Below are 26,922 nucleotides of genomic sequence, written 5' to 3'. Positions count from 1 at the left end.
TTGAGCCACAAATGTAATCAGAATAATACTTTAATCCTAGTTAATCTACATTATTGACCTTCTGTGCCTACATCAGCAACAACAGCAGAATGTCTGGAGCATGCCCTCTTGTGTGGATGCACATACTCACTGGCCAAGCCTGATCTAGAAATGAACTGTCCTGTTTTGAGATGGTAATCTGGAAAAGAGACTTTCTAGGGTCTTGTTTAATCCTTGTAAGAGACAGGCTGATTGCACTGTTTTGTCTAATTTGTAAAATGAAACTAGGTCAGATCAATTACAGATAGCTGTAATTTGCTCTGAGTGGTCTGTAAACCAAGGCTGGTGTTATTAAAATACATATTTCCTCTGTCAAAAAGAAATTCACTATTTCTGTAACGACAGCAGGATTGGAGTATGAGAAGTGAAGAATCCTATTGTTTGTAGACTAGAAATCATACTTGTGAAAGGTGGATGCTGTCAGGTATGTGAGGGGGTGTTAGGCTTTGGGGCTGGGAGTGAGGGAGAATGGCCGCGGGGACACGGGGCTCCAGACTCACTCATGAAATGGGTTTGCGAGCGGGGATGCAGGACAGCAGGCAAGCAGAGCTCAAAGCGTGCTTCTGTGTTTAAACTACCGCAAATTATGGTTTAAAAAAATAAACGTTGGAAATTGTAGAGGTGAAGTGATGTGCTTTCATTAGACAGATGTAAAACTGGTTCCAGTTCCTTAAGAGAAAATAGAAATGAAACATCAGAGCCAGCAATAATTACACCAATGGTGTACTTAAAAACCAATAACAAAGCTGCTTCAACAGCCACCCTGTTCCATGTGGTATTTTGTGGGTTATCTTTTTAATTTTTCCATTGATTTGAGAGGAAGGAGAAAGAGAGAGAGAGAGAGAGAGAGAATACTATAAAATGGTTAGTGTATATGAAACAAACCAGAAATTGACAGTGTACTCTCTCTACTCTAATTCAGTATATTCCTGAAAAAGAGGCCAATTAATAGAAATTTAAGATGATAAATAGATCCTGTTTGCCTGTGACAACAGAATGTCGCTGTGAAGGTGGATATTGTTCATGGAGAGAATTTAGAGTGAACTGTTTCCTTTTATAATTGTATTAGAAAGAACATAGGTCTTGAACCCAAACAGTGTTTAGTTTGAATACTGGCTCTACCACTCATTTTGTGCTCCAAAATTTAAAATCTTTTTCAACATTTTCTTCACCTGTTAAATAAGCAAAATTATTTCGTCTTCAGGAAGTTGTTGGAAAGCAATTTGTCTCCTTTTAGGGAGTTGTCACAGTTTCCTTGCAAAAGTAGAAAAAATTTTGCTTGAAATCTTTTGAGAAAAAATGCTATACAAGAAAATAAATAGGACCAGCCCAGTTACACATTATTATATTCCTCTGAAAGTATTTTAAAATTAGTTTCTTCCCCGGAAACTTTCCTTAATCATCTGAACTAAGAGTTTTTGTTGCACCAGAAACACCCCTGACTTACTGTGTACCACTTTCCTGTGGAGTCATTTACAAGTGAAAAGGGCAAGGAGGAGAAATGGGAAGCCTGAGTTCTGGTTGGTAGGTGGGTTAAAGCAGTGGTCCCCAAACCCCGGGCCACGGACTGGTACCGGTCCGCAGACAAAGCATAAATAACTTACATTATTTCCATTTTGTTTACATTTAAGTCTGAACGATTTTTTATTTTTAAAAAATGACCAGATTCCCTCTGTTACATCCATCTAAGACTCACTCTTGACGCTTCTCTCAGTCACGTGATACATTTATCCGTCCCACCCTAAAGACTGGTTGGTGAAAATATTTCCTGACATTAAACCGGTCTGTGGCCCAAAAAAGTTTGGGGGCCACTGGGTTAAAGGATCCACTGTGATCTCTATTGCTACCTCTGTCTCCGTGTTTATGTCGTAGCTATGTATAAATATAAATATTTCCACCATCCTATTTCTTCTGATTATTTTGAAATGATTTTAAACTTACAGAAAAGTTGCAAAAGTAATAGCTTTTTGTTTTACCATTTAAGAGTAAGTTAGCTATATGATGTGTCATTACTTCCAAATACTTTAGTGTATATGGTAATTCCTAAACAGAGATATGTCCTGTATCGGTCCTCGGCATCAGAAAATTAACCATCAGTGCCAGAGACCCCAAATATGCTTCCAAATGAGACAGTTGATAGCAAAAAGGTCTGGTTCAGAGTCAGCTGTTGTATTTATTTGTCCAATCATTTTTTTTTTTTTTTTGCATTTTTCTGAAGCTGGAAACGGGGAGAGACAGACAGACTCCCGCATGCACCCGACCGGGATCCACCCGGCACGCCCACCAGGGGGCGACGCTCTGCCCCTCCAGGGCGTCTCTCTGCTGCGACCAGAGCCACTCTAGCACCTGGGGCAGAGGCCAAGGAGCCATCCCCAGCGCCTGGGCCATCTTTGCTCCAATGGAGCCTTGGCTGCGGGAGGGGAAGAGAGAGACAGAAAGGAAGGAGGGGGTGAGGGGTGGAGAAGCAAATGGACGCTTCTCCTATGTGCCCTGGCCGGGAATCGAACCCGGGTCCCCCTCACGCCAGACCGACCCTCTACCGCTGAGCCAACCGGCCAGGGCTGTCCAATCATTTTAATCTCCTTCAGGCCTCAGTCTTCCCTTCACTTTCAGTAACGAGATACTTTTGAAGATCACAGGCCAGTTATTTTGTCAAATATGCCTCAGTTTGGGTTTGTCTGACATGTCCTCGAAGTTAGATTTAGGTCGTGCATGTTTGTTAGGCGTATCACAGAAGTGATGTGTTCTTCTCATTGCATCTAATTCTTGGATGGTGCACAGTTCCTATTCGTATTACTGGAGCTGTTAACCGTGATTACTTACATAAGGTCCTCTCCATCAGATTTTGCTACCGTAAAATTACTCATTCTCTCTTTATAATCAGTATTTGCTTTACAACTATGTAATATCCTGTTCCTTATCAACCTCCCACTCATTAGTTTTAGCAGCTATGTTTCTTGGCTCAGTTAACTATTACTGTCATAGTTGCCAAATGGTGACTTTCTAATTCCTTCATTCCTTCTGCATTCATCACTTGGCATTCCACTGCAAGGAGAAACTGCCTCCTCTTGTTTGTTTGTTTGTTTATTTAATATTTGAATCAGTATGGTGGATGGATTTATAAAATTATTTTATTTATAGACATTTCTAATGGATTATAATTTGTTACTGCAGTTATTTCTTTTGATGCTTAAATTGTCTCAGTTTGGTCAGGGGGAGCCCCTTTGAATTGTCCTTTTCATTCTTTGAGCACTTTCTGGCACAGTAAGATGATCCAAGCCCATCTTTTCCTGCTTGTGTTTCAGTTGCCTGAACCAGCCCATTGCTGCCACCGCCTCGCCCACACCCCCCTCCCCCACCGCCTCACTTGGGTTCCAAGTGGGTACCACTGCTTCCTTTCTGGGACTCTGTTACTCAGGAAGACACATAAAGAGGAAGACAGATAAGATAGACAGATTGTTAGACAGATAGATAGACAGACAGATAGGTAGATAGGCAAGTGGCAAGCAGACTGACTTTAAAAAACATTTTGCCCACAGAAATGGGCAAATAAAATGACAAGCTCACCAATGTTATAGGGAAACAGATATTTTGGATAATCAGAAATGATGGATAAGCCTCAAATAACTAATTTTAATTCTGGTATGTCTCTTAGTCCAATTCAGGCTACTATAACAAAACGGCAGAGAATGGGCATTTATAAACAGCAGAATTTTATTTGTCACAGTTCTGGATGCGAGGAAGTCTGAGATCAAGGCCCCCGCGTGGTCACTTCCTGGTGGGAGGCCTCTGCCTGGCTCATGCCTCCCCTCGTGTCCCCACATCATGGAGGAGGCTCGGGATCCCTTCTTTATAGGGCCACTAATCCCACTCATCAGGGCTCCACCTTCAAGACCTAATCACTCCCCAAAGGCCTCACCTCCTAATACCATCATTTTAGGATGTTAGGATTGCAACATAGGAATTTCAAGGGGATACATTCAGACCATAGTTGAATGTTTTTGTTTTCTACTGGTATTTCAATATGGCTCCATTTCCTGTTTCTGAGAACTCAGGGCTTAAACCAAGCTACGTTCTCCTGCTTTTTTTCTTACTACATCTATACAGTATTTCACAATCTGAGAAGCTTCTTATTAAGCACACTGTTTGCTATAGTCTTAGAATCAGGCTTACACAAGGAACCATACATATTCTTTATGCTTTTCTTCCTGTCTTGTTTTGCTTTGAGATGGGCAGGTAGGTAGATGCCTGGCATACAGATGAGCTCGCACTGCACAGAGAAGTAGCATCCAGACTTTTCCTCTGAGGAAGCCTTGTAGGGAGAGCTGCTTTCCGCTCTTTCCTTGAGAGGCTCTCCTAGTTGCCACGGTGCTTTGCTTTCCAGGGGCCTCGCTCTCGCGAGGGTTGGCGTGCTTTCTCCTGGGGTGAAGAGAAGCCGTTGATAACCAGAGGAGGGAGGTTTGCTTTATTAAGTCTGGAGGTGGTTAAAGTGGGCAACTGGGAGAAGAGGAGGAGTTTGGTTGAAACAGGTTGATGGGAAGGCAGCAACGACTCTTCAACAACTTTGCATAACTGCTGGTCAGCTAATACGTTCGTCTTTTCCATCTTAGTCCTGGAAGCTTAAAAAAAAGTTATTGGATGCTGGAACTTTTTTTTTTTTTTTTTTTCAGCACATGAAATTTCTTTTTTTTTTTTTTTTTTTTTAAATAAATTTTTATTAATGGTAATGGGATGACATTAATAAATCAGGGTACATATATTCAAAGAAAACATGTCTAGGTTATTTTGTCATTAAATTATGTTGCATACCCCTCACCCAAAGTCAGATTGTCCTCCGCCACCCTCTATCTAGTTCTCTGTGCCCCTCCCCCTCCCCCTAACTCTCTCCCTCCCTCCCCCCCATGTCCTCCCTCCCCCCACCCCTGGTAACCACCACACTCTTGTCCATGTCTCTTAGTCTCGTTTTTATGTGGAACTTTTTTTTATGTGTTGCAATTAGGCACATGTCCAGATGAATCCTAATTTCACTGAACCCGTCCCAAGAAGACCGGGATTTATTTGAAATCACTGAGTCATAAAGATATAAATCTACAGTGGGGATTGAAAAATAAATTCTAATTTCAAGACTATTAAATGTATGAAACTGAGCAAGTCTGTGGAATTTGGTGGTAATAAATTAGAAATATAAGTTTAAAGTTTACAAACTATATACAATTTTTATTTTAAAATGACAAATGGTTTTACTGTTTAATCAATCTTGAAATTAGTGAAAATGAAAGGACTGCAGATTTTTTTTAACATAATAACTATTTATACTGGAATTTTAAAAATATCATTGGATCATGATGACAGTCTAATGACGGTCCCTTTCTCATCTCCTTATATTATCAAACATAATTCAGACATTTATCTGAAAAGGTGGAGTGCATCAATTCTCTAAAACAGGGATCAGGAAATTGTATTTCTAATGTAGTGTTTTAAGTTTTTTAAATTATTGATTGATTTTAGAGGGGGGGGGAGAGAGAGATTGGGAGGGAGGGGCATTCATTTATTGTGTCACTTATTGGTCGGTTCCCATATGTGCCCTGACTGGTGATTAAACCACAACGTTGATATCAGTTTTGGGATGATGCTGTAACCAACTGAGCTAACTAGCCAGAGTGTAAAGAAGATATTTTGAAGTTAGTCAAATACATATCAGTAGGAACCTTAAAAATACAGCCTTACATACAATGAGGTAAATAAAAATACTTGATCAGAATTGCTTTGGAATCTCAGCCCCCTTTCTATTTCATACAGTTATCTCCGATTTACTGTGATAACTACATAGAACTGGGTAAGTTCTGTCTTTAAAGTCATTGTTGCCTCTTTGTCCCTTTTGTTCTACCTTTACAAATTGCTGGGGAGCGTGTCCAAGCCTCTTGCAGCTGGTCTGCCTTGACCTTCCTTATTGCAGAAGCCTTGTCCAAACATTGTATCAGAGCTGTGATTATTGACCTCTCCTTAAGCCTTTTGTTGAGCTTTTACCTTTCACCCAGTTCTAAGTGCTATTAAGAAACTTACTTTATTTTACCAATCACAAGGCAGCCTCTTCAGCTTCCTTTATTATTCCCAGTCTCATGAGAACGTTTTCTTTTTCTGAGACTACCTGCCACTTCTCTTGCCAGTGCCACGTTTGCCCTAGGGCGTAGGTCAGAGGATAGCCATTTCCGAAGGGCCTACCATGTTCCTTCTCGGTGCCAGCCACTGTGCTGGATGCTGGGAATACTGTGACAAGTAAACATGTGATTGACCTGGTGGAACTGACAGTCTACTGGGAACAACAGTCATCAGACATGTGAGTGCATATAATTATTGCAAAGGTGTGAGAAGTGCTTTGTTGACCAGTGAGAACGTAGGGGAGTGGGGGGACATGGGGCCTGTGGGGGGAGCCTGGAGGAGGTCAGGTGGGGCTGAGATGTGATGATGGAGTGCGTGTGAGCTGGTCGAGGTCTGTGCTGAGGACAGTTTCAAGCAGAGAGCGTCCTAGCTTTTCCCATCATCACTGCCACCCCGTCATCAAGCAAAGTCTCACACTTTTTAGTTACACCACCTGCTCGCTCTCACGGGGACATTTATCCTTCAGTGGGCGTTTTTTCTTTACATCTTTCTGACTTTGTGCCATCAACCTGATTTGGAGCTCCTGGGGTCAGTGCCCCCCAGTTGTTAGATTAGGATCTACCAGTAGCAGGCTCTCACAGTCCTATTTGTCCCCTCCTTTGACCCTGGTACTCTCCTCCTCTTCTCCTTCCCTTAACGTCTCTGATTTGGTGGGATTTCTATGGAAAAGAAGCACGAGCCAGCTGTGGGGACCTCAGAATTTATTTATTGATATTGAACCCCTCACTCCAAGCACCTGGATTTCATTGTTAGCATCCTAGTGACTTCAGGCTTAAGGGAATTGAAAAATGTCTCTTCCTTAGAGGAAGTTCAGGTATCCTGCTTTAGATCATTAAAGGATATACATATTAGCTCTAAAGTTTCACATCATCTGTAACTGTATGCTGTTTATCTGGTGCTTTATATTTTAGATTTCTTGATTCAAGTTATACAAAAATTTCAGTTTTTATAACCAGTAGTTGCGATTGTTATAAAGCGTAGCAAGAATATTGATATTCAGTGTCACTGACATCGTATTGTTACTGATCATGTAAATACAAGTGAGCTTGCAGGTACACATCAACAGAATCAACAGTGTTGTGCTAGTACAGAGTGGCAACTTGTGCTCTCCTGATGCGGGCTGTTACTGCTTACTGCAGAGCTGGTAACTCGTGTGCTCTCCTGATGCTGGCTGTTACTGTTTACCGCAGAGCTGGTAACTCGTGTGCTCTCCTGATGCTGGCTGTTACTGCTTACTGCAGAGCTGGTAACTCGTGTGCCCTCCTGATGCTGTTACTGTTTACCGCAGAGCTGGTAACTCGTGTGCCCTCCTGATGCTGGCTGTTACTGTTTACCGCAGAGCTGGTAACTCGTGTGCCCTCCTGATGCTGTTACTGTTTACCGCAGAGCTGGTAACTCGTGTGCTCTCCTGATGCTGGCTGTTACTGCTTACCGCAGAGCTGGTAACTCGTGTGCCCTCCTGATGCTGTTACTGTTTACCGCAGAGCTGGTAACTCGTGTGCTCTCCTGATGCTGGCTGTTACTGTTTACCGCAGAGCTGGTAACTCGTGTGCTCTCCTGATGCTGGCTGTTACTGCTTACTGCAGAGCTGGTAACTCGTGTGCTCTCCTGATGCTGTTACTGTTTACTGCAGAGCTGGTAACTCGTGTGCTCTCCTGATGCTGGCTGTTACTGTTTACTGCAGAGCTGGTAACTCGTGTGCCCTCCTGATGCTGGCTGTTACTGTTTACTGCAGAGCTGGTAACTCGTGTGCTCTCCTGATGCTGGCTGTTACTGTTTACTGCAGAGCTGGTAACTCGTGTGCTCTCCTGATGCTGTTACTGTTTACTGCAGAGCTGGTAACCTGTGTGCTCTCCTGATGCTGGCTGTTACTGTTTACTGCAGAGCTGGTAACTCGTGTGCTCTCCTGATGCTGTTACTGCTTACTGCAGAGCTGGTAACTCGTGTGCTCTCCTGATGCTGTTACTGTTTACTGCAGAGCTGGTAACTCGTGTGCCCTCCTGATGCTGGCTGTTACTGCAGAGCTGGTAACTCGTGTGCCCTCCTGATGCTGTTACTGTTTACTGCAGAGCTGGTAACTCGTGTGCCCTCCTGATGCTGGCTGTTAGTTTACTGCAGAGCTGGTAACTCGTGTGCCCTCCTGATGCTGTTACTGCTTACCGCAGAGCTGGTAACTCGTGTGCTCTCCTGATGCTGGCTGTTACTGTTTACTGCAGAGCTGGTAACTCGTGTGCCCTCCTGATGCTGTTACTGCTTACTGCAGAGCTGGTAACTCGTGTGCCCTCCTGATGCTGGCTGTTACTGCTTACTGCAGAGCTGGTAACTCGGCAGCTGGTCAGACCGCTTCTTGTAGCCAGGCCCTTCAGGGAGCAGAGAGAAAGGAAGCATACCATTTCCTTCACTTGATTTCCCCGTTTTCTTTATATAAATAGAATAATTTGAATATGGGGTAAGGACTAATTATAGCATCTCTATGTAAACACATAGCGCCAACTAAAATGGATTGTAAACTACAGTCTTGAATAGTAGTTGACTTATCTTTAACTTCCACCATCTTATTGTTCTAAATAGAGTATAACACATCTTACATTTAAAAAAATTTCACCTGTTGTAAAACAGACATGTGTTATCATCTTACCCATTTTTAAGTATACAGTTCAGAGTGATAAATACATTCACAGTGTTGTAGACCAGTCTCCAGAGTCTTCACATTGAAAACTCAAACTGTACCTGCGAAACAACTCTATCTGCCCCACCCCCCAGCCCGAGCAAGCGCCATTCCCCTCTCTATGAATTTGTGCTAGAAACCTCATGTCAATACAACCGTACAGTACTTGTCTTCTTGCGACTGACATTTTATGTGGTATAATGTCTTCAGGGTTCATCCATATGATAGCACGTGCCACAATTTCTTTCCTTTTAAAGCTGAATAATAATGCATTGTATGTGTACACCACAGTCTGTTTATCCATTCATCTTTTCACGGGCACTGGGGGTGCGTCCACCTTTTGGCTCTTGTGCATAATGCTTCTGTGAACGTGGATGTACAAATATTTCCTCAAAATCATGCATTCACTTTTTGGGGAACTTATCTTATTGAGCCTCAACCTTAGCACACAAATATGCACTCTCTAAATATTTAAACAAGAGGGGTAAGGAGAGACCGAGGGAGGGGACAGTTATTGCAAAAATTAGGCAGGAGAACCTGTCAGCCATGTAAGGTTATCTCAGTGGGTCAGCTTCAGTGTTTTTCAAAGTATCGCCCATGACTGCCCTGCATTAGGTTCCTGGAATAATTGCTAATATTTTAGAGCCACCAAACTTCACGAATTTGAATCCCTGGTGAGACTTAGGAATTTGCACCCCAGCGATTCCTGCGCTCGGATATGTGAGCCACACCCGCCGCTGGCAGGGAGCTCCTGCGTGTTCCTGCTCATGCGCAGGAAGGGCCTGCTCTCTGCTGCGCAGCCCTGGTTCCTGCAGGCGCAGTCATCCCAGGCTGGCCCGTCGGCGTCTTCCTTCCACGCTGGCTGTAGATTGTAGCCCACGAATTTAGCCAAGGATGGACAGGCCTGAGTTTGCAACCCTGAACTTTGATCCAGGCCCTTGCACGGTCCTTCCTCGTGATGCGAATGGGTGATTCACTGTTGCTGTCTGCCTGCTTCTGAGCCAGTGGGCCCTGAACAGGTTAGGACTTCCTCCCTCAGGCCTTGTGGTGTTCAGGCCTACCTGAGTTCTTAAAGGGACCAAATCTCTTTTCTTATATAGACATTTTAAATGTGACATAGTATATTGTGACCCTCAGGAAAGTAATTTCACACATTTATATTGTATAACTGCATGACAAGTGGGATATCTTCAGTAAAACCAACCAGATTCTTTTGTGTTTGGAAATTAAACTCTCTCTTCTCTAGTTATCACATAATTGTGAGCTGTGCTTTGCTAGTGATTTACTTATTTTAATATCAGCTTTTCTTCAAATAATGTTGATGCATATTCAGAAATAGTCTATTCAAACATTTGTGTGATACAAGAACATATTTAATATTTGACTTCCATTAAAAGTAATGATCCCAGCTAATGATAGACACACTTTTTTTTTTTTAAATGAAAGAAGCAGGGACAAAAAACAAAACAGAAAAAAAACTAAGAAGAACCCTAATAAGGAAACTTTTTTGTTTTAGTCAGTCACCTTTTTCACAGTATGTTCCATACAGCTTTCTATGCCTTAACTGAGTTGATACTCCTGTAATTTTTAATTTTGGGCTCATTTTTACATCCAGTTCTGTGATTTCCATTTGCTTATTTGAAATCTCTTCTAGAAGGTAACACTAAGAAGGAAGACATGGAATTACTCTAGTTCACATGGTGCCCAGCATGATATATGGCACATAGTATAGGTGTTTGTCAAACTTTTTTTTTTTAACTGATTGCTTTCTTTTTTTGGAGAAACCAAAGCAAGAAAGGGCGGGGAGAGAGGGAGAGGGAAAAAAAGAGAGATAGAGAAATAGATAGAGAGAGGGAGGGAGGGAAGCATTGATTTGATGTTCCACTTATTTATATATTCATTGGTTGGTTTTTATATGTGTCCTGACTGGGGATCAATCCTGCAACCGTGTTGTTTTAGGACAACGCCCTAACCGACTAAGCTAACCAGCCGGGGCCTGTCAAATTTTTATTGAGTGAATGAAATTTAACTTGGAGCTGATAGTAATATATTTCATGTGCTGCTTTTTTATTGTTTTTATTTTATTTTTTGCTTTTATTGTTTCTGCAAGGAATTTTCTCCACAGTTCTCTCTTGCACTATAACTCTTAATCTACAAACTGAATTTCAAGAGTTTGAGAAGCTTACTTACCTAATATCTCTGGTTGGACCAATTGATGCCACAGGTTGAAACGTACATTTGATTTCATGGGGTCACTTAGGTTTCTACATTGAAAACTGACTGATCAGACTCCTGAAACCATGATTCACGTTGATTCTATCGGTTGGAAAGGAGACTGAACACTTGAGTGTAACTGACTTGATCCCATGTATCTCCACCCTCGGTTTGCATGATTGCTGATGGATCAATGCCATCTTCACCCACATCAGGTAGCACATTCGAGTCTTGGTTTAGAATACCAGATAACCTTGTAGAGTGAGCCCATTTTTCTTTTCCCTTACAAGTGTGGGCTTCAAGCTGTGTGTGCTGAAGATCCTTTCTGTCAGTCCTGTTTGTTTTCAGCAGAGCCTGTAGGACCTGTTGTCAGTGGACGGCTCGGCACAGCCCTCGCAGAGTCTGGTTTCTGAAGCATTTTGGGACCAGGGTCAGGAATGGTCAGCCCAACTTACTCTCGCAGTATATAAATTTACTCTGACTTAGGGAAGGTGAACAAAACACCCTTGAAGGCGTATTTGCACAGCATGATACTGTATTGTACAAATATACAAGTGCAGAATGAATTTGGCCTTTTGTGTTTCAAGTCTTCCAGACTAAAAGTAAGGATGGCTAAGGCTTAACGTTTAATGTGGTGTTAAATGCTTAAGTGAAGTGTTTGGATTGCTTTAAGATCTTCTAGGAAAGTTATTATACCCATAACTACAAAGTACCAAGACTCAGACCTAAAGACATCTGTGGGATCCCAGGACAAGTTAATACAGAGCAGGCCAGTGGGACTACAGGTGGGTCTGACCTCAGCTGGACATGCTGGTATTCTTACTTCCTTGAGTAAAATGCCTTTTAAGAGTTTTGTGTGACCCTAAGATTTTAAGGTAGCCAGCAAGGTTTTTAGCTCTGTGATTTCCATAGCTTTCATAAGGTTAAAATCTAACATGATGCCGAAAAATTGTATATAAATATGTATTCAAAGTTCACACTAATATATCCTAAAGTATAAAATATATATACTGTTCTATTGAACCCTTAATTTAAAATTTTTTTCGTATTTTAACAAACCATTTTTAATTCTTTTTATAAGCCCTTACTTAGTGTGTTTGTAGAATTATCTTTCTTATTGCTTACCTTCCCCACCCCCCGACATAGTCAAATCAACTGATATTTATTGAGTGTTCACTTCATTATCAGAATGATGCCAGTGTGTTGCTTATATTTCATTCTTAGTGAATTTGGGGGGTAATGATTTTGGTACGCTAGTTTAATATGTTCTTGGTGCCACTGTGACTTGCTTTTTGTTAATTCCTGCCAATCTTTCCCGATATTTGTTTACTAACTGTATCCCCTCTCTCAATGGCTAAGCTGTTTCTCTTCTTGGCTCTGGCTCATTTTTTTGAGGGATTATAATAATTTTCATCACGATCTGCGAAGGGCATGTCTTCAAGCAATTAGTACTATTGTTTTTTCTTTATTCCTCCTTTATTATAGTAGAAAATGGGGAATAAGTGGACAGTGTAGAAAAAGCAGAAAGAAAGCTACACTGAACTGGGGAAGACTTAGATGTGAGCATATGAAACTGAGCTGGCTAACTTACCTCCAGTTTCGATACGTAATGGGAAGCTGTACATTATGTAATGATTTGGCACTGTCAGCGGACTTGGATTTTAATGCCAAGTTTACCCTTATTAAATAGATACAATAAAGCTAGCCGGCAGCACTGCAGTGAGGCCAAATGAGATTTCGTGTGAGGGCCTCTCCCAGCACCTCCCTCTGCTGAAGATAATGGCCTACGCTACATGACAAAGGCCGGACAGCAGTTCACACCAAGACAAAGCCATCACATTACCCCAACTCCTCTCCCTTCTCCGCAAATAGCGTTTACTGTGGTTTCTCATTTAATCTTTGGAACAACCTCGTTATGTGTCATTATCCCCATTTCTCAGATGAGGAAATGGAGGTTCTGAGAAGTTAAGTAACTTGCCCAAGGTCATGGACTCGGTCAAGGATTTGGGTTGAGATCTGTCAGATTGCAAGCCATTCTCTGGCCGCAGTGCCAGGCTGCCTGGTATAATGAGGGGGTGATTGAAGAACGAGAAGCAGTTAATGGAGTAGCCAGTCAGTCCACTGTTCTTTCCACTCCTTCCCTGCGTGAAGGACTAAGAAGCAAACACTCCCAGAGGGTATTTGCATTTTAAAAGAGGCTCATTAATCCTAATGAATCTCTAATTGGTGGAATTTGCTGAGGGATATTTCTGAGCACTGGGGTTTTCTCCTGTGTCTTAGAGGTGCCTGGCTATCCTTTCTCTGTAGATTATCAACTATTCTGGCATCAGAAGTACTTATGTAGTAGAATGTGGTCACATAATTAATGCTCGTCTGCCCCCAAATGCACCTGAATGATGAACAGGGAGTTGTGAAAAGAATCATCAAAAGGACAGTAAGTGTGGGTTAGTATTGTGAAAAATGTGTTTAAAACTAAGTAACAACTCTGGCTGTTTCAAGGGTCTTCTGAAGGGTCAGGTCAAACTCCATTTCATAATCAATTTTAACTTCGGAAGTGTTATAACCACATTTTCCACAGTGTGTTCGTAGACTCTGCAGGATGTTAATAGGTATTAGGTGAATAGGGCTCCACAGTACAATACATTGTGAACACAATTTTAAAGTTTCTTTACTAAGGATTTTCTCAGGACTTTAACACGTGACAGTGGGAATCAGCTAAAAGGGAACGCAATCAGCAGGTTTTCCTCATACTTTTGACAATAGAGATTTTTTTTTCCAGGTGAACTCCCTGAAACTTGTGTTTAGTAGTCCGCATTCTCAAGTATTGAGTTCTAGATAATTCTTCTGTAACCAAAGAAAAGAAAGAAAACGGTTTTTTGTATTTACAACTTTTCATTGTGGGCAGGCCCCAACGCTGTCCACACCAGCCCGTTCCTAGTCCTGTTGGGCTCAAGGGCACTCCAATATTAGCACCCCACTTCCCCAGGTAAGATTTGGTCAGTTTCAGGAAAAAAAATAAGGCCAAATTCTCATCTTTATTGCCAGTAAAGCTGGTGTTGAAGTCTATGGCTTCTATCAAAGAGCAAATATGTTTTCTAATCGGAACCCCAGGATTCGGTGGCTCTCCAGGTCACAGGACATGCTGGGCTGGGGCGGCTTCCCGGAGTGGGAGGAGGTCCCTGTGGAGGATCAGAACCGAGAGAGCCGTGCCTTCTCTGAGGTCCTCCCATTCCGAAGAGAAGAGGAAAAGGCAAGGGCAGAACCAGAGCAGCCAGGTGTTCCCAAGTCACCAGCTCGTGGGCTGGAGTGGAGGGAGGCCTGGGTGTCCCTCGAGTCCCTGCCTAGTGAGTGTTGGTGCTCCCACGCCCACCCCCACCAGACAGGTCTCCTCCAGGGGACCCAGACAGGCATTGGGGTTCCCCTCGCGTCACTGGGGATTGCTCTCCTTCCCGTTTTCTCTTCTGTCTAGTTCCCACTCTTCAGTGCCGGGCTCCTCTCCCCCGGGGCCATGTCCTAGCCGAGTGGGATTACTACTATAGTCTAATGACTGTCTCCTTCTTGTCTCCTTATATAATGCAAACATAATTCAGCCTTTGATCTGAAAAGGTGGAGTACATATATTCTCTAAAACAGGGATCAGGAAATTATAGCCTGGCAGTGGTCTTTGTAAATAACATTTTATCGGGACACAATCTTACTCATTGGTGTATATATTGCCTGCGACTGCACTCAACTACAGTGGTAGAATCAAGAAGGCGTAACCAGGCCAATGTGGCCCACGAAACCTGAGGTGTTTATTATCTAGCCCTTTACAGAAAAAACCCCTAATCTAAAATGCAGATGAATTTCACTTCAGTTCCATAAGTCTGGAAAGAGCTTTATTAGTATAGTACGTATGTGCAACTCTCAATAAACACTATTTATATAAAAGTATATAAAAATTTTATATTTTTACCCTAAATAAAAAACTCACTCTAAATAAAAACTATATTTTAAACCAAGAAAATGGCACGTTGGTGTCTAAGAGGGATTTTGCCTCTTACGAAATTGTAAGAAATTGTGTCTTACTTTACACAAGTGTGTAGGGGATGTGTGTTTGCTTGGAAGGACCAGAAGGAAGGACAGTAGCCTGCCTTGGTCAGAGCTTTTGTCACTGTCAGTGGAAAGGGACTGATAGATACATGAATTCCAAACTGCCCTCTTGCTGTTCCGCTTATCTGTCAGACCTCACCCTTACTGGACTATATCGCCCCTGAGACAAAGGAATTCCAAAAAGTTGACAACCCACCCCAAGGAGGGGCTCCGGACATACCAGGACTTTTGCCTCAGTATCCCCTCAGGCTCTCCCAAACACTATATAACTCACCCCTAGTCTGTAACCAGTGCTCTTCTCCCCCAGGAGAAGTGCCCGGCAGGGTTCCTTTCTTCCTTTCAATAAAGCCTGTTACTCTGGTCTTTCGGACTCCCATGGATTCTAACAGGGACAAGAACAGATGATCCTTGGGGCCGATGGAGGGGAAAAGGCACACAGGAAAGTCTAGGAGCCTGGGGGTGGGGTGGGGTGGAACAGCACAAGGTGCTGTCATTGGAAAGTAGGAACCCTGTGCTCTTCTGCACACCTGGTTCCCTAACTCAGAAACGTGATTCCTCCCGGCTCACAGACTCCGCAGAGACCCCAGGAGACCTGGCTCTGCTCCTACGGAGACTGCCTCCCACCGGGGAGGCCTGGGGAGGCTGCCCAGTCTTCTGACCCTTGGGGTTCACTCTCCTGTCAACTGGGGGTGGGCAGGGAGGATATTTTATTGTACCATCGTGAGAATTCAATGTGGTAGCATAAGTAAAGGCTTTATGAAATGTAAATACTGTGAAATGTTGATTGTTTTTGTTCTTTATAAACAGCTGATTTTTTGCAAGTAAAATTTTTAAATCTATGCAGCACATAGAGTTAACTGATGTTTGGAAATTACAGTACTGTATTTCACATTTGTCACATGCATCTTTATTTATTGTTAGAACTACCGAACTTTCATGTGCATTATAAAAAATGGATAAAATAACTGAATTTTTATCATGGCAGAATCATTTGTCAATGGGAGGGGAAAACTTCAAAAATTATATTTCTTTGTGACTTGTTTTTTTTCTGTTGTTTGTGTAGTTTTCATTTTGTGCCTTTGTTTATAGAGAACAATCTTGCAGATGGCATTTTTCCTTGTAATCAGTTATTGTCCTATCTGAGTCATCGCCAGACATGGCATTTCAGTAAATAGTGATTCTATAATTGCTTCCAGGCAGATGTGTTTGCGATGTCAGGAACTCGGGCTGATAATCCTTCTGGTTATTCAGGCAGTAGAGAGAGATAGGGGAAGCTTTATATAGATACACACCTTGAAATTAAAGATGGCAAAGGAAGCATATTGAATGCTTTTTAGCCAAATACAGTGTTTGTATGGCTATGGGATAGAAAAATAATCATTTTAAATGGTAAAAAAAAAAATCTTTTTTGAGTTTTGTTTTTTTTTAAAACCTAAAAGGCAACAACTCTTTCACTCTGGGTGAGACGTATTTTCTATAAGCATCATGCATAGGGGCTATTAAACACACCTTGGTGTCATTGTACAGAGGCATGCACTACCTTGTCTGTGGATGTTGCCATGGTCCCCACCTATAACCAAGCAAACTAAGCCCCTTGTTCATTGGTTTTGCCGCCTGTAATTATCTTATCTCTAATATTCAGAGAGAAGAGGATTACTGAAAGTAAGACGCTTCTTGAGTGTTTAAAAAAAAATCAGGTTTTTAAAATCTAATAAGTTATGCTCACAATTATAATGGTATTTCATAAGTTTACCTCTTAAGGTTCACAAATACATTTTAGAAGAAAGAGATTAACTGTGTGCTCAAATACAGCTTTCATTACATACCATTTACTATTACTTTGTAACAGTTTTATAGACTGCAAACTATAAAGAGAAGTTCACTAACTAATTCAGCTAGTATCTGCTACGTGCTGGGTCCTGCCCAGCTATTATAATATCACACATAGCTAAGAACAGAGCTCAGAGGCTGAACTATGTATTGATGTGCTTGGATTTTAAACATTTTGGGGCATTCCTTTATTTTAAGTAAAATAACTGTTTAAGTAAAATAAACTACCAAGGTAATTCTTGCTTCATGATTTTAGAATTTAACAGAATTTTATTGACTCCTTTAACATTTTCATGAGGTTCTTCATTCCTTGATTATAGCCCTTAATAAACTAAACATTGTATTTCATGTGGAAAAGTTCACCTTAGCCCTTCTTTCGTTCATATTTTATCTCCTATCAAGACTTGTGACCTTCCTTCTGTTCACAAATTCCTAACCTTTAGTATCAGCCAAATCTGTGAATTCTGTAATCTAACCTGTTGTGGACATTCCTGAGCTGGTTTAATTTTATGGGAAAAGCAGTTTACAGATTATTAAGTTAACCTTTCATTATGCTTTGAAGAAATAGGGTAACTGTTTCTTTACTTACCATGTGTTAATCACAGATTGTTAGTGATAATTGATAAGTAAAAATAGGCCATTAATAAATTAGATGATGCTTACACTTATCTAAGTTTACATTTGTCCTTTTGTCCTTGAAGCCAGCCTAGTCACCAACTTCATTTAGTAACAGCTCACCCAGGCACCAGCCTGAGAAGGTCAAGTGTAAACTGAAGGCTAGTTTATGAATTTGTTCATTATTCTTTCCTGCTATAAAGATTGTTCAAAATTTACTTAATTATTATATACAAACGTACATATACTTTGAGGCAAATCTACAGATACACAAAACCTTATAAAGAGTAAACCTTATAAAGAAACTAATTTTGGGGAAAGTTATTCATATTATAAAGACTTTTAATTTGAAAATAATTTGCCTTCTTTAAGTGGTAAGCTTCCCTAGTTTATTTGAAATATGATGACTTACAAAATGTGAATTCACTTCATTTTTCCAGTTTAAACCTTTATAAAACAGGTTACATGTCTCATTTAGGTCGTATGTATTCAATATATTTATGGTTGATTTCTGAGATCTCAATAAAATAACTATTCTTAAAAATTCACTTACCGGTATTTACTTTGTAACAGGAAATAGTAGTTGATTCCATAATGTGAAACATATACATAATATCAAAAGGTATCTCAGAGAAATAGAAGACAATTTGTTCTCAATGGTATGGTAAAGTTTTGTTTGTTTTTTTCCTTTTGTTTCTTAGGAGATACAGCAAATGAGCAAAAAATGGCAGAAAGAGGTAAAAGTTCAGAAGAAGGCAGCAATCAACCAGTAAGTGAAACTTTGTCCTTTTAGAGTGAAACTGAACAGATCACGATGACTACTTATTTCTCTGAGGATGACTAGTAACGTCTGTTCCTCCTGTGCAGACTGATACCTAGATAGCAAAAACCAGGTGATCTGCTCAGAGTCGGGAATGGCAGTACAAGGCATGACTTCCCAAGTGCTAAGCTTTTTCTCGTGTTGGAAACTTTCTGTTGAAAAAAGAGAAACAGCACTCAAATTAAAACTTTGGAATTATTTTTAGTTGTGGTTATTTTCTAATGCAATTTATGAATAAATAACGTATCAATCTATAAGGGAAGGTTTGAACATAATCTGTTCAGAACTATGTTACATGACCATTTCCAGCATCAAAATGCAGTCCTTGTCATTGTTCAGTAGAAAGACTAGGGTATTTGTTCTTTTCTCCATGAAAAAACTGTTTGCTCCTTGATGGTACTTGAAAATGTCATTGGGACACATCGGTATACTATTTAGGAACATACTAACTTATTTAATTGCTGAAATAATTTTTAAGACTTAGGGAGAATGTTAATTCTTTGGGTGGAAGGGATATCCCTGGATGTTGAAACTTTGGACATGGTGACACACCTCTGCTTAGAGTCCACTGTCGCACGTGAGGGTACTGCTCTACACAGCTGGAGTGGGCTCAGGGCCTGCCTGTTTGCTTCAGCTCCGTGTCCCCAAAGCCTAACGCAGAGTAGGCAGTCAAAAAGATTTCTTAAATGGATGAATGAATACAATCGTGAACAGTAAGTAGACAGTAATGTGTATTTTAAGAATATTGGTTTTTTATATTCTGATTTTCCATAATAAATGAATATTTTATAATCAATAAAAAAAGTATTTAAATATGTGATGTAGGGAGTAAACTGATGTAGAGGAAGAGTCATCTGTCCCATAAAACTGTGCATTCTTTTCTCATCCATGCGTGCAGTAAATATTTATTAAGCACCAACTGTATTCAAGGTGCTGGGTAAGGGGACCTGAGTATATAGTGGCAAAAAAACAAAAAGATAAAAGAACAAATAATATGTTTAGTCTATACATTGAAGCAACTTGAACTCTTTCATTTATTCAAACATTTAGTGAGTGCTGACCATATGTAGCATCTTTGATGGAAAACAAAGGTTGATGTATTTGAAGCTGGGAAAGAACCACCAGAATGGCTCAGAAATCACCCAGGACTATTGAGTTTACTTGCTTAATTATGGGACTCACTGGAAATGTCCGCAGTGCTCAGTTGCTTTTCAGTGTTGATTCCTTGGTGGAAAGAATTCCAAGATGAAAAATTCTTAAGGAAAAAAGCCTTTGAGATTATGATCCTCCCATATTTCAGACTAGCTCATTATTGTGCTGCTTTCTTGTCTCTCTACTATACAAGCAATTCTTAAACAGTGGATTGATATACTCACACTGTAACAGATATTTCAGAAGTGCCTTCTATTTGAGTAGCAGCTGGACATTCAGAGGACAGTGTTTGCTATCAGAGAGCTTACTTATGTAACAGAAAAGAAACAGGGGGACTGCAAATGAGACCAGAGGGTTAAGTCACAGTACAAAAAGATAATATAGAATACTTTTAGAGGCTATGGATGATTTTCCACAAAAGCCAAATAATCATTTATGTCGACCTTCAGCGTCTAAAATGGGATTCATTGTTCGTCTCCTTTAAAGATCCCAAAACAAAAACATTGCTGTATGTTCCCCACCTTCTCCCCCCCACACCCTGTGGTCTCCCTTGATCAGTCAAGATGAGTCTTATCCAGTCTCATGGTTTAAAATTCTAAGTAGAGGCGGATGACTCCCAAAGTGTATCGCTACCTAGACCTAGTCCCTGAGCTCAGGTCCAGCTGCTCACGAACCATTTCACTTACAAGTCTCTAGACAGTTCAGCCTTTGCTTGCCCGAAGAACTAACTATTGATTCTCAGCTCCTCTCTGCGTAACTTTCCACCATCTCTGTTGAGTATCACCATCCTCTAGAGCAGTGGTCCCCAACCTTTTTTGGGCCACGGACCGGTTTAATGTCAGAAATTATTTTCACGGACCGGCCTTTAGGGTGGGACAGATAAATGTATCACGTGACTGAGACAGGTGTCAAGAGAGAGTCTTAGACGGATGTAACAGAGGGAATCTGGTCATTTTTTAAAAATCAAACATCATTCAGACTTACATTATTTAAGTAAAACGGAAATAATGTAAGTTATTTATTCTTTCTCTGCTACCGGTACCAAATGGTCCATGGACCAGTTGGGGACCAGTGTTTTAGAATCAAAACTCCGGAGGCTCCTCCCTTTCCCTCACATGCCACACCCAGCCAATCAGCAGGTCCCGTCACCTCTCCCTCTGCCCAGAATCTGAGCCCTTCACAACACTGGCACTGTTAGAACCCAAGTCGAAGCCACTTCTTTCTCCAGGCCTCTCTGCCTTCATCCTCTTCCACAAAGTCCATTCTCCACCCAGCAGACAGAAATATGAATTAGATCACATCCTTCCTTGACTTCAGATCTGCTGGCTCAGCTCCCGACAGTGGGCAGCAGGGAGCTCCGTGTGCTCTGCAGTCTTTTTCTCTGGACTCTTCACATCACTTCCCCATCCCCACGCACCCCACCCCGCCCTCTCCAGCTGCCCTCTGGCCGCTGATCACAATAACCTCTTTCCCATCTCAGCCTCTGCATTTGTTTTCTCTGCTTCACTCGGCTGCCTTCTTGTCGTCCAGGTCTTAGTTCAGCTGTCACTTTCCAGGACTATCTCTGCTGAAGGGCTCCTCCTCCCAGTCACTGTCACATGGTTTTCTCCATCGTGTTTATCAGTATCTCAGATTATTCATTTGTTTACTGTCTGCCTCCCCTGTCAGGAATAAAAATAGACCTTGTGTTCTCAAATAGTGTCTTGTATGTAGAAGGTGCTCAATAAATACATGTTAACTGATAATCTAGATTTCTTTTAATGTCATCATCTGTCTGCCAAGTGCAAGGCCTCGAATTACCATTTTGGCTCATTCTTCTCACCCCCCTCATCAAATCTATCAAGTCCTATTGATGCTGTCTCTCAAATATCTTCCAAATCTGGTTCCTCGTACTCCAACTAGGCCCTCATCTGTTCACCAGACTGTTATTAGACAAGTGGTTTTCTCCCAAATCTCTTTCTAAAAAAGAATAGCAAGTTTTATTACTTCAGACCTCCCCCCCCCCAGTGTCTTGAAATCTACAGAATAAGGCTTAAACCCAAACCCTGTTCGAATGTCACCTCCTTTGTGAACTCTTTGCCCTGCTCCCTCGGCCAAAGATAAGCACAAAGTTGAGTTACCATTGCGTTATACCTTAATTAGCATTATAGCTTCAGCCACTAACAAACTGTCACCTGTGTGGTGTGACACAAATGCCCTGTCAATGTTTCTGGATGGATAAATGAATAAACAAGTGGCCCTCTGTGGATGCTGTTTTAGGAGATCTCTTCATTAAATTCTGTTTTCCACCTTATATTACAAACACACAATTATTTTTTCCTCTCTGTAAAAAAAATTATATTTCTTAAGAGTTACCCATTTTAAAAAAACCTACTTACATTATTTTCGGCACTCTTACATTAGCAAGGAAATGATTTGTTAGTTTTAAAAAGATATTTATCTGATTAAGAAGTAATTCTTTTACCCAGCAGGAAAGATTCTCATTATTTTAATTTTTAATGGTTATACAAGAAATGTTGAAATATTATTTATAATGAGAACATATTTGGCAAATTAGTATGGATTCCGTGAGGCTTAAAAATAACACTGTTAGTTGTCAGAATATAATTTCTTTTTCTAAGGGCCCTTTGGAGGTGGCTTTTAGTATAGCAAATAAGTTTTTTAAAGAATTAGATAAACATATAAATTACCTATTATTTTCAGAGAGTTGTTGGACATTGGGTGGAGAGGATATAAAGCTATGTAAGGTTCCATGACTCCCACTTGCAGAAACAGAAATTTTCGATTTATTCGAAAACTCCACAAATTAGAAAACTCCACAAATCACTCTAATATTAAATGGAATAAATTATTTTCTTTCACTCCATAGCTACAAAAATAACAGATTTCAACAGAGGAAGAAATATCATTAGTAAGGGTAAAGAAAGGCTTTATGCATTATGTGTTTAGAACCATGAAAAATATTTTCTTACCTATTTATACAATCTTTTTTTTATGAAATGAAATTCTTTATTAAGAACACGTGTGAATCTCAATGACAGATAATAAAGGGTTAAAAAATAAGTGTAATATGTCTGGGCTACACTGTAGTTTTTTTTAATGGCAGTTAAAATATTTTGTTAAGTAGTCTGCGATATTTTTCCTTACACTTTACAGCCCTAGTATACTTCAGCTGTGTTCCCTCTGCAAATACAGCTCTCTCGCCAACATCATGGAAATTCTAACGTCTAGGTGGAATAAAATGTGAAAAACGGAGACCTAGTTTGGGCATCAAATAAGTTAATTTTTCTGAGTTGGATTATGAGATATTTTAATACATTAACACAAAAGATTATGAAAAGCAGCATATTTATTTGCATTAAGTAGTTAGTGGTATTTGCACAAAGTAGTTTTACTTTGTGAAACTAAAAATAATACAGCATTCATTCCAGAAAATCATAATTTCTCAATGTTTGTCCCATCTTCAGTCCCCTCCATAGAGTTTCTCTCAGTGATGCCTTAATTTAGTTACCACCACTTTCACCTTAGTGTTTCTTGTACATGACCCTTAGGGACACCACCTAAAAAGGATAACTTAAGAGAAGTTTAATCATCAAATATAGCATATCTCAAATTGTGCTTCAGCCTACATTTTAAGAACCATTGGTAACTTTTAACAGAATTCACGAATGTTTTGGTGTGTAGTGAGTTTAACTGTAAATCCATATTTGGGCTTATTAAAATTAAAGTCATTCAACTTTAGTACTCGAAGAGAAAAGTTATAATTTGGGACTAATTATCCAATTGGAGGACTAGCCACCTCATTGTTTTTTCTTCTTTTCTTGTTGCCTTTCTGGGTTGGTGGTGAGTTGTAGTGACACAGAGGTGACTTGGTGGCCTCCATCAGTCCAGGAGCTGTGACTGCGGCGCAAGGGGAATACATCCACAGGTTCATGGGAGGTCTGGTTTCAGTTTTGGGCCATAATGACTCATCTCTTCAGGGAACAAACATTACAAGTTAGCAAGTAATTGCTCGTTCTTTTCTCATCCTCAGTGGTGGAAAGTGTTTTACATTGTGAATACTCAAACCATATTAACTACTAATCTACTAATGGGACTATTCATGTTTGATTTTATAGGTATATTTTGAGAGCTAAGAAAAGGTAAATTTCAGTTTTAAATATAATTTTATCCAATGTCGATACTAGTAAATTTAACACTTCTTTTAGATTAAATGTTTGTTGAACTTAAATTTATTTGTACTACTAAAATTATTTTTAAATTTGCATTTATTTTTAGTCTCCAAGACTGAGGAATGTTTATTTACCGACTTCACAGGCCTAAGATAGCAAAATACAAAAACAAGTCAATAAAAAGCTCCCCACAAAACCACAATGCCATTTGTATATTTGCCTTGAGTGACAACTAATTCACATGTGCATATGGAGCCACATATAAAATAACTAACAGATGGCATAGCTGCAAAGTAGGGTTTATAAAGATTATTATCAGCTGGTGGTATTGAGATACTCTTGTGGTTACACTGACAGAAGACACAAAAATTATTTATAATAATAAACTGTGACACTAATATCCCCCCAACTTCTGTTAACCAAAGTAGCCGATTGCATATTTAATATAATTTCTTAATGTAGACCTAAAACTATCTTATAGCCAATCTGTACTAGGAAATTTAATAGAGAGCAATTGCAAAAAACAGTAACTAAGGTAGTGGCAACAACAGAATGTTTGTTTAAGTTAAGTGCATAATATTAGAATCCCTGGAAAATAAAATAAGGATTTGGGTTCTTGTTTATTCGGGTCATTTCAAGCACACCTCTCAATCTAGTCCACAGTGTTTATATTTTATTTGTATATTTGTAAATAGTTCAGTTACATGTGGAATTCACAGTTCATTAATTTAGGGTAAAGTTGATTTTTTGAAAAAGGAATGCACATATTAATGAAACATTCATTTTTCTTCTAATGTGTTTCATATTTATGTCTTTTTTTGAAGGAAGGAGCAAAAGCTTTGAGAAATATTTATCTTACGTTTTTTAATAAAGCTTTCAGACTCTGCAGGGACTAATTTTCTTGTTGCTTTTATTTCAGATAGTTATTAAAATGCATGAAAATATCCATGAGCTTTGTGAGTGCCGTATGATACTGTATAGACTTCGGTTACCACTCCTTTAAAAGGGAGTAAGATGATCTCAAATTGAGTTCTATGTGTGAAAGGACTGGGGTGTGTGATGTAGAATAAAGCAGAGTGGAGGGGGTGATTTTCAAAAGTAGTGTGAAAAATAGCGAACATTTATCTACTGGATGCTAGGATTCGGGTTTTAAGAATTTTTAGCATAACATGGTATCTAAGTTTATAAATTTAAAGTTTGGGGGTTATGAAGATAATTATGAAATTGTTTATTCTCATAATGTATTCATAGTCCAAATACAGGTATAATGGATATTGATATGGAAGGCAATTTAAATTGGTACAACCGTTTTTGGAAAGCATTTTGGTAATAAGTACCAAGATCATGAAGATGTTAATGTGCTTGGACAGTAATTTCACTTTTAGGATTCTATTCTAAGAAAATAATCTGTTAAATCCACAAGAAGTTATATGTGCAAAAAGATGGCAGTCAACTCAATGAAATGTTTTTCAGTTTTTATAAATGCATTTATGGTTAGTTTTCAATAAAATACAAAGACTTGGTTTCATAATTTCAACTGAAAATACAAGGCACAAAATTATATAGGAGGGGTCTTCAAGGTTACGACACAGTTGCATTCCTATAACAGTGATGTAACCTGAATTTTGATGTAAGTTGAAACACACCCTACCAGGGGTCTCAAACTCGCGGCCCGCCCACCAATTTTGTGCAGCCCGCGTGGATTAGTCTGCGGGCCGCACAAAATTGGTGGGTGGGCCGCAAGTTTGAGACCTCTGCCCTAGGCTAAGTCACTTACCTATCCAACACAGTTGTAAAATCATAATCTAGGACATAAAAACACAACTAAGCCACAGAAAAAGGAAAAGGAAATAAATATACTGTACACTGTACTGTAGTAACAGAAAAAAATGAATGTAAAAAAATTTCTTGCCCTAATTCCTGTGTCTGGCTTGCACACTGGAAGGGGCATTGCAAGGTGGGAGAGAGTGACCTACTGGGAGGAGGAAGCTGGAGAGGCAGGAGAACCTGCAGAAGGTGCTGGAGATACTGGGTCAGGTGAATCAGGATTGCCTAAGGAACATGCAGGGGACGCTGGAGATGAGTCTACCTGTGCTACAGGTGTTTCATCTCAAGGACAGCTGATGTAGACGGTACAAGATCTGTTGCAGGCCTCTCTACCTTCTTAAAGAATTGTTCCAGACTAGTCTGTAAGTAAGACGTAGTTCACAAGTATAACGCTAATGGTGTAAGCCGAAACACTCACATCTCAATTTTTAAAAGTATTTATGGGAGTGAGCATCGTAAACTCAAAACGTCATATGTCGAGACTGTTGTAACCCGAGGACCCCCTGTATACAGAATAATTGCTGCTATGTAAAAACTATGCAGAAAAAAGGGTGATGTGATACATGACATTAAGTATAGTTGCCTTTGGGATAGATGTGTGAGTTAAATCATTCTTTCCAGTATTCTGATTTTCCAATTTGTCTATAATTAAAGTGTATCTTATATTTTAATGATAGTGAGGTTGGCAGTGAGGAAACAATGTATTCACTCAGGGGCAGTGTTTGATTAATAGAACTATTTTGTACGGCAATAACACCAATGGAGCCATCAATTGAAGAGGATTCTTAGGAGATTTGTTGGTACTTTCCTGCGTCGGTTCATTTAGATTTAAGATCCCTTAGTTGATCACCCGGCACCATATCTGATCATAACTTGTGAAAACATCTTTCTTCTCACCCAGGGGACTTTTCAGCAAAGAGGAGTGAGATGACTTGGAGGTTATTTTTCACATCTCATTGGCAGTCTTGTGGCCTAAGCTTTTCTCATTGCTCAACCTGTCAATGTCGATATATCAGTTATAAAGTCATATATACTGCCCCCCAAAAAGGTTGTGAGCTACTGGTTTGAACATGTATGTGTCTAAAAAGCTTGCAAAACTTTATATCTATGATTCTAAGGCTCTTAAAGATATTAATTTCTCCCAGTATAATAATTAATGAGAATATAATTTTGTCAGATGAGTGTGAGGTTCTTTGTTTTTCTTCTTATAAAACCATTTCAAATTTACTGGGTAGTGAAGCACCTTGGGATTATTGCACTGTTTGCCATTTAAGTGGTAAGTTTAGTTTTTTGATGTGTTTATCCTCATATGCAAGATACTTTTTGGAAAGGTT

General features: G+C 40.0%; 1 protein-coding gene across 1 annotated transcript in view; it reads left to right on the top strand.

The window, feature by feature from the left end:
* Positions 1 to 26,922, top strand: part of UMAD1 (UBAP1-MVB12-associated (UMA) domain containing 1) — a 223,456-nt gene that overhangs the window by 146,341 nt on the left and 50,193 nt on the right. Inside the window, exon 3 of the mRNA XM_066353738.1 lies at positions 18,319 to 18,386. Within this exon, the coding sequence (XP_066209835.1) occupies positions 18,319 to 18,386 (68 nt within the window). The remainder of the gene's footprint in view (positions 1 to 18,318; positions 18,387 to 26,922) is intronic.

Source organism: Saccopteryx leptura, chromosome 12 (assembly GCF_036850995.1).
Source record: "Saccopteryx leptura isolate mSacLep1 chromosome 12, mSacLep1_pri_phased_curated, whole genome shotgun sequence".
Taxonomy (NCBI): Eukaryota; Metazoa; Chordata; class Mammalia; order Chiroptera; family Emballonuridae; genus Saccopteryx; species Saccopteryx leptura.
Note: the sequence above shows the minus strand (reverse complement) of the source record. Positions and strands in the feature narration are given on the sequence as shown.